The sequence below is a fragment of the Moschus berezovskii genome, chromosome X (assembly GCF_049115385.1).
Source record: "Moschus berezovskii isolate FMDL1 chromosome X, NW_MosBer_1.0, whole genome shotgun sequence".
NCBI lineage: Eukaryota > Metazoa > Chordata > Mammalia > Artiodactyla > Moschidae > Moschus > Moschus berezovskii.
The window spans coordinates 94511478-94519797 of NC_142488.1; the positions used below are offsets into that span (position 1 = coordinate 94511478).

Here is an 8320-nt window from a genome sequence, read left to right on the forward strand (position 1 = left end):
CTCCTGTCCATGGGGTCAGAAAGAGTCGGACATGACTGAGTGACTGAGCACATATGCGCACACACACTGCTCTTTATATGCCTGCGTACTACCTTCCTTCAGCGGTGCCCGACTCTTCGCAGACCCTATGGACTGTAGCCCACCAGGCTCCTCTCTTCATGGGATTCTCCAAGAAAGAATACTGGAGAGGGTTGCCATGCCCTCCTCCCGGGGATCTTTATGACCCAGGGATGGAAGCTGCCTCTCCTGCGACTCCTACACTGCAGGCGGATTCTTTACTCCTGAGCCACCCGGGAAGATCATACTGTTCTTTATCGGTTGCTATACCCCATATAAAAATCTCCGGATGATACCTAAATACAGATGGGAGGATGAAAATGGAAAAGGCCAATGAAACTTTTAGGGAAAGAATTTTGACCATGAAGATCCCTAAAATCGCTGAGAAACCACGAATAGAGATAACCATTTAGGAAAGTGACGAGTGGCAATACGTTAAGAATGAAGTACACGATTTTCCGTTGAACAAATGACACAACTGGCACATATTGAAGTAAAGTTAATGAGGTTTTTAATGTTTTCTTTGGGGTAGAAATGCTTTAATGTAGGGCCTAAGGGGAAAACCCTTAAAGTCTGGTTTGCGATGGTCAGATAGTCCTGGGGCAGTTCATCTGCGGGTGTTGTATCTGATGACCGACTTGGTGGCCTCGGAAATGGCATACTTGCCGAGCTCCCCAGGCAGCAGAAGACGCACAGCTGTCTGGATGTCATTATTCATGATGGTGCAGCGCCTGGTGGAGCGGGCCAGGCGCCCGGCCTCTTCGGCAATCTGTTCAAACATGTCCTTCACGAATGAATCCAGGACATTCACGGCCTGGCGTGAAAGACGCAGGCCAGGGTGTATTCCCTTCAGCACCCTTGGGAAATAGGTAGCGAAGCTGTCACGTCGGCAGCCGCGGCGACGGCGACAGCGGCCCTTAGCTGTCTTCTCTTTGGCCTTTGTCGGTTCCACATCATAGGACTCTGGTTTGGAGGCCTCTGTTTTCACAGTCTCTGTTTCAGAGGGCCCAACTTCGGAGGCGCCAGTTTCTACAGGGATCAGGCCCTCCTCACAGTTGTCAGATGGTTGGGCCATAGCAGAGCCACCGTTCCCCATAGCTCAGACGGAAGAACAATGAGGGGGTTGAAGGCCGTTGGCCGAGTTTATCAGCCCTGCTTTCCCTGACGTCACAGACACTGTCCATATCTGATTGGATAGCATGCAAGGCAGGCCTGTTACTATGGCAGCCCATGTCACGTGACACTGGATGTCCCACCTCCCAACTCCTGCCACGCCCCTCCCCCACGTTTAACCCCCAGTCAGCCAAACTCAGTGAAAGTCAGCTAAGCTGAAAAATGAAATGATCAGTTAGAGCTTCCTGAGAGAGTATGACTGACCTCCATAACTCCAGCTCTTTCAGGCATCAGAGTGACTCAGGTCACTTGGTGGACATTTTACTCCAACACAGAATCTTCTCCTGATTGACCTATAGTGGCATGAGCAGAATGTCCTGGCTTCCTCAGCAGAGTGCTCCTGAAAATCATAGGTATTAAATGAACAGCTATTATCTCCAAAATTTATCAAAACCAGTGATCAGTGCGAAGAGAATGACAAAATCCCATTCTCCAAATACAGAACACAAACAGAAATAGGAATACTTACACATACACACTAAAAATATTTACCATTTTGCACATTTTAAATTGTTTTTTTAAACATTATTTAGGTCCCCCAAATACCACACATAATGGAATTGATTAATGATTTATAGCAGTTATTTCTCAAAAAAAATGATCACTCTTATTGCTGAAAAGCCACCAGGGTGAGAGAAAACGAATAAAAAAAGAGAGAAATAAAACACCTAGAAATAAACGTACCTAAGGTGGTGAAAGTCCTGTCCTTAGAAAAAATAAGATCCTTATCAAAGAAAGTGAGGATAATACAGAGGGAATGGTTTACCTTGTTTATCGATTGGAAGAATTGATATCATTAAAATAAACATGCTATCCAAGGCAATCCACATACTTAATGCAATTGCTATGAAAATACCGGGGCATTTTCCACAAAACTAGAACAGACAATTTTAAATTTTGTATGCAAAGAGGAAAGACCCTGAATTGCCAAAACCATCTTAAGGAGGAAGATCAGAACTGGAGGAATCAGGTTCCCTGACTTCGAACTATATCAGAAAACTACATTAATCGAATAAGTATAATTTTGGCACAAAAACAGACATGTGGAACAAAAGAGAGAGCCCAGAAATAAACCTATATGCTATGGTCAATTAATCCATAATAAAAAAGACAAGAATATACAGTGGTGAGAAGACAGTCTCTTCAATAAGTGGCGCTGGGATAATTGGATAGCTACATGCAATAAAGTAAAATTAGAACATTCTCTAACAGCATATCATATGCAAAAATAAGCTCAAAATGGACTAAAACCTAAATATAATACATATATTATGTAGGAAGTCATGTTAAGAAAAAGAATCCTTTAGATATTTTAATGAGCTGTGTTTCTTTCACATTTGTAAATTCAGAGATTAAATGAACACATTAGTTATAAAAACACATTAAAAATACAAAACAATTGGGCTTTATTTTTATTTAATTTTTAATTTTTTTTAACTTTACATTATGGTATTGGTTTTGCCATACATTGACATGAATCTGACCCGGGTGTACATGTGTTCCCCATGTTGAACACCCCTCCCACCTCCCTCCCAATCCCATCCCTCTGGGTTATCCCAGTGCACCAGCCCCGAGCATCCTGTATCATGCATCGAAACTGGACTGATGATTCCTTCACATCTGATAATATACAGGTTTCAATACCATTCCCCCAAATCATCCCACCCTCACGCTCTCCCACAGAGTCCAGAAGACTGTCCTATACATCTGTGTCTCTCTTGCTGTCTTGTATACAGAGTTATCATTATCATCTTTCTAAATTCCGTATATATGCGTTAGTATACTGTATTGGTATTTTTCTTTCTGGCTTATTTCACTCTGTATAATAGGCTCCAGTTTCATCCACCTTATTAGAACTGATTCAAAAGTATTTTTTTTACTTGCTGAGTAATATTCCATTGTGTATATGTACCACAGCTTTCTTATCAATTCGTCTGCAGATGGGCATCTAGGTTGCTTCCACGTCCTGGTTATTGTAAACAGTGCTGAGATGAATATTGGAATACATGTGTCTCTTTCATTTCTGGTTTCCTCTGTGTGTATGCCCAGGACTGGGATTGCTGAGTCATATGGCAGTTCTATTTCCAGTTTTTTAAGGAATCTCCACACTCTCCTCCATAGTGGCTGTACTAGTTTGCATTCCTACCAACAATTTAACAGGGTTCCCTTTTCATCACACCCTCTCCAGCATTTATTGCTTGTAGACTTTTGGATAGCAGCCATTCTGACTGGCGTGAAATGGTACCTTATTGTGGATTTGATTTGCATTTCTCTGATAATGAGTGATGTTGAGCATATTTTCATGTGTTTGTTAGCCATCTGTATGTCTTCTTTGGGGAAATGTCTGTTTAGTTCTTTGGGGAAATGTCTGTTTAGTTCATTTTTTGATTGGGTCATTTATTTTTCTGGAATTGAGCTGCAGGAGTTCCTTCTATATTTTTGAGATTAATCCTTTGTCAGTTGCTTCATTTGCTATTATTTTCTCCCATTCTGAAGGCTGTCTTTTCACCTTGCTTATAGTTTCCTTTGCTGTGCAGAAGCTCTTGATTTTAATTAGGTCCCATTTGTTTATTTATGCTTTTCTTTCCAATATTCTGGGAGGTGGGTCATGGAGGATCCTGCTGTGATTTATGTCGGAGAGTGTTTGCGTATGTTCTCCTCTACGAGTTTTATAATTTCTGGCCTTACATTTAGGCCTTTAATCGACTTTGAGTTTATTTTTGTGTATGCTGTTAGGGAGTTTTCTAGTTTCATTCTTTTACAAGTGGTTGACCAGTTTACACAGCACCACTTGTTAAGGAGATTGTCTTTTCTCCATTGAATATTCTTGCCTCCTTTGTCAAAGATAAGGTGTCCATAGGTGCATGGATTTATCTCTGGGCTTTCTATTTTGTTCCATTGATCTACATTTCTATCTTTATGCAAGTACCATAATGTCTTGATGACTGTGGCTTTGTAGTAGAGCCTGAAATCTGGCAGGTTCATTCCCTTAGTTCCATTCTTCTTTCTCAAGATTGCTTTGGCTATTCGAGGTTTTTTAGTATTTACATACAAATTGTGAGATTATTTGTTCTAGCTCTGTGCAAAATGCCATTGGTAACTTGATAGGGATTGCATTGAACCTATAAATTATCTGGGTAATATATTCATTTTCACAATATTTATTCTTCCAATCCATGAACACGGTATATTTCTCCATCTATTAGTGTCCTCTCTGATTTCTTTCACCAGTGTTTTATAGTTTTCTCTATATAGGTCTTTTGTTTCTTTAGGTAGATTTATTTCTAAGTATTTTATTCTTTACTTTGCAACAGTGAATGGAATTGTTAACTTCTCTTTCTATTTTCTCATTATTAGTGTATAGGAATGCAAGGGATTTCTATGTGTTGATTTTATATCCTGCAACTTTACTATATTCATTGTTTAGCTCTAGTAATTTTCTGGTAGAGTCTTTAGGGTTTTCTGTGTAGAGGATCATGTCATCTGCAAACAGTGAGAGTTTTACTTCTTCTTTTCCAATGTGGATTCCTTTTATGTCTTTTTCTGCTCTGATTTCTGTGGCCAAACTTCCAAAACTTTGTTGAATAGTAGTGGTGAAAGTGGGCATCCTTGTCTTGTTCCTGACTTTAGGGGAAATGCTTTCAATTTTTCACCATTGAGGATAATGTTTGCTGTGGGTTTGTCATATATAGCTTTTATTATCTTGAGGAATGTTCCTTTGATTCCCTCCTTCTGGAGGGTTTTTATTATAAATGGATGTTGAATTTTGTCAAAGTCTTTCTCTGCATCTACTGAGATAATCATATGTTTTTTTATTTCTCATTTTGTTAATGTGGTGTATTCCATTGATTGATTTGCGTATATTGAAGAATCCTTGCATCCCTGAGATAAAGCCCACTTGGTCATGATGTATGATCTTTTTAATGTGTTGTTGAATTCTGATTGATAGAATTTTATTAAGGATTTTTGTAGTTCTCTTTTTCTGTAGCATCTTTATCAGGTTTTGGTATTAGGGTGATGGTGGCCTCATAGAATGACTTTGGAAGTTTACATTCCTCTAGAATTTTCTGGAAGAGGTTGAGTAGGATAGGTGTTAGCTCTTCTGAGAATTTTTGGTAGAATTCGGCTGTGAAGCCGTCTGGACCTGGGCTTTTATTTGCTGGAAGATTTCGGATTACAGTTTCAATTTCTGTGCTTGTGATGGGTCTGTTAAGATTTTCTATTTCTTTCTGGTTCAGTTTTGGAAAGTTGTACTTTTCTAAGAATTTGTCCATTTCTTCCAAGTTGTCCATTTTATTGGCATATAGTTGCTGATAGTAGTCTCTTATGATCCTTTGTATTTCTGTGTTGTCTGTTGCAATTTCTCCATTTTCATTTCTAATTTTATTGATTTGGTTTTTCTCCCTTTGTTTCTTGATGAGTCTGGCTAGTGGTTTGTCAATTTTATTTACTCTCTCAAAGAACCAGCTTTGGCTTCCTTGATTTTTGTTATGGTCTCTTTTGTTTCTTTTGCAATTATTTCTGCCTTAATTTTTAAGATTTCTTTCCTTCTACTAACCCTGGGGTTCTTCATTTCTTCCTTTTCTAGTTGTTTTATGTGTACAGTTAGGTTATTTAGTTGACTTTTTTCTTGTTTCTTGAGAAATGCCTGTATTGCTATGAACCTTCCCATTAGCACTGCTTTTACAGTGTCCCACAGGTTTTGGGTTGTTGTGTTTTCATTTTCATTCGTTTCTACGCATATTTTGATTTCTTTTATATTTTGTTAGTTATTCAGCAGAGTGTTGTTCAACCTCCATATGTTGGCATTTTAGAAGTTTTTCTTCTGTAATTGAGATCTAGTCTTACTGCATTGTGGTCAGAAAAGATGCTTTGAATGATTTCAATTTTTTTGAATTTACAAAGGCTTGATTTATGGCCCAGGATGTGATCTATCTTGGAGAAGGTTGCGTGTGAGCTTGAGAAGAAGGTGAAATTCATTGTTTTGGGGTGAAATGTCCTATAGATATGAATTAGGTCTAACTGGTCTATTGTATCATTTAACGTTTGTGTTTCCTTGTTAATTTTCTGTTTAGTTGATCTGTCCATAGGTGTGAGTGGGATATTAAAGGCTCCCACTATTATTGTATTATTGTTAATTTCCCCTTTCATACTTGTCAGCATTTGTATTACATATTGCAGTGATCCTATGTTGTGTGCATATATATTTATAATTGTTATTTCTTCTTCTTTGATTGATCCTTTGATCATTATGTAGTGTCCTTCTTTGTCTCTTTTCACAGCCTTTGTTTTAAAATCTATTTTATCTGATATGAGTATTGCTACTCATGCTTTCTTTTGGTCTCTATTTGCGTGGAATATCTATTTCCAGCCATTCACTTTCAATCTGTATGTGTCCCTCGTTTCGATGTGGGTCTCTTGTAGACAACATATATAGGGGTCTTGTTTTTGTATCCATTCAGCCAGTCTTTGTCTTTTGGTTGAGGCATTCAACCCATTTACATTTTAAGGTAATTATTGATAAGTATGATCCCGTTGCCATTTACTTTATTGTTTTGGGTTTGACTTTATACACTCTTTCTGTGTTTCCTGTCTAGAGAAGGTCCTTTAGCATTTGTTGGAGAGATGGTTTGGTGATGCTGAATTCTCTCAGCTTTTGCTTGTCTGTAAAGCTTTTGCTTTCTCCTTCATAGTTGAATGAGATCCTTGCTGGGTACAGTAATCTGGGCAGTAGCTTATTTTCTTTCAATGCTTTAAGTATGCCCTGCCATTCCCTCCAGGCCTGAAGAGTTCTATGGAAAGATCAGCTGTTATCCTTATGGGGATCCCCTTGTGTGTTGTTTGTTGCTTTTCCCTTGCTGCTTTAATATATGTTCCTTGTGTTTGATCTTTGTTAATTTGATTAATACATGTCTTGGGATATTTTGCCATGGGTTTATCCTGTTTGGGACTCTCTGGTTTTCTTGGACTTGGGTGATTATTTCCTTCCCCATTTTAGGGAAGTTTTCAACTATTATCTACTCAAGTATTTTCTCATGGTCTTTCTTTCTGTCTTCTTCTTGTGGGACTCCTGTGATTTGGGTGTTGGGGCGTTTAACATTGTTCCAGAGTTCTCTGAGATTGTCCTCATTTCTTTTAATTCGTTTTTCTTTTTTCCTCTCTGTTTCATTTATTTCTACCCTTCTATCTTCTAACTCACTTATCCTATCTTCTACCTCTGTTATTCTACTATTTATTCCCTCTAGAGTGTATTTGATCTCATCTATTACATTATTCATTGTATATTGACCCTTTTTTATTTCTTCTAGATCCTCATTTAACCTTTGTTGCATATCTTCTCAATCCTTGTCTCCAGATTATTTATCTGTAACTCCGATTTGTTTTCAAGATTTTGGATCATTTTCACTATCATTATTCGGAATTCTTTATCAGGTAGGTTCCCTATCTTTTCCTCTTTTGTTTGGGTTGGTGGGCATTTATCCTGTTCCTTTATTTGCTGGGTATTTCTCTGCCTCTTCATCTTGCTTATATTGCTGTGTTTGGGGTGGCCCTTCCGTCTTCTGGCAGTTTGTGGAGTTCTCTTTATTTTGGAGTTTCCTCGCTGTGAGTGAGGTTGGACGGGTGGCTTGTCAAGGTTCCCTGTTTAGGGAAGCTTGTGTCGGTGTTCTGGTGGGTGGAGCTGGATTTCTTCTCTCTGGAGTGCAATGAAGTGTCCAGTAATGAGTTATGAGATGTCAGTGGGTTTGGAGTGACTTTGGTCAGCCTGTATATTGAAGTTCAAGGCTATTTTCCTGTGTTGCTGGAGAATTTGCGTGGTATGTCTTGCTCTGGAACTTGTTGACCCTTGGGTGGTGCTTGGTTTCAGTGTAGGTATGGAGGCATTTGATGAGCTCCTATCAATTAATGGTCCCTGGAGTTAGGGATTTTCTGGTGTCAGGATTTGAACTTAAGCATTCTGCCTCTCGTTTTCAGTCTTATTCTTCAAATAGCCCCAAGACTTCTACATCTGTCACTTCTAAGTTTGTTCCCTCTGTTTTAGCTTCTTCTGTTTGCTGGTCTCTTCAGTGTCTAATATCTGCCCTGACACAAG

The 8320-nt window shown here is 38.9% G+C and overlaps 1 protein-coding gene across 1 annotated transcript; it reads right to left on the reverse strand.

The window, feature by feature from the left end:
• Window positions 1-664: 664 nt before the first annotated feature.
• Window positions 665-1153, reverse strand: LOC129534978 (histone H2B type 1-A-like). The gene has a single exon (XM_055393511.2). The coding sequence runs from the start codon at window positions 1151-1153 to the stop codon at window positions 665-667; it is 489 nt and encodes a 162-aa protein (XP_055249486.2).
• Between the last annotated feature and the right edge of the window lie 7167 nt (window positions 1154-8320).

What these genes read in the sequence shown, in the direction of transcription:
- LOC129534978 (XM_055393511.2), bottom strand. Translation starts at nt 1,153, where the DNA reads ATGGGGAACGGTGGCTCTGCTATGGCCCAACCATCTGACAACTGTGAG.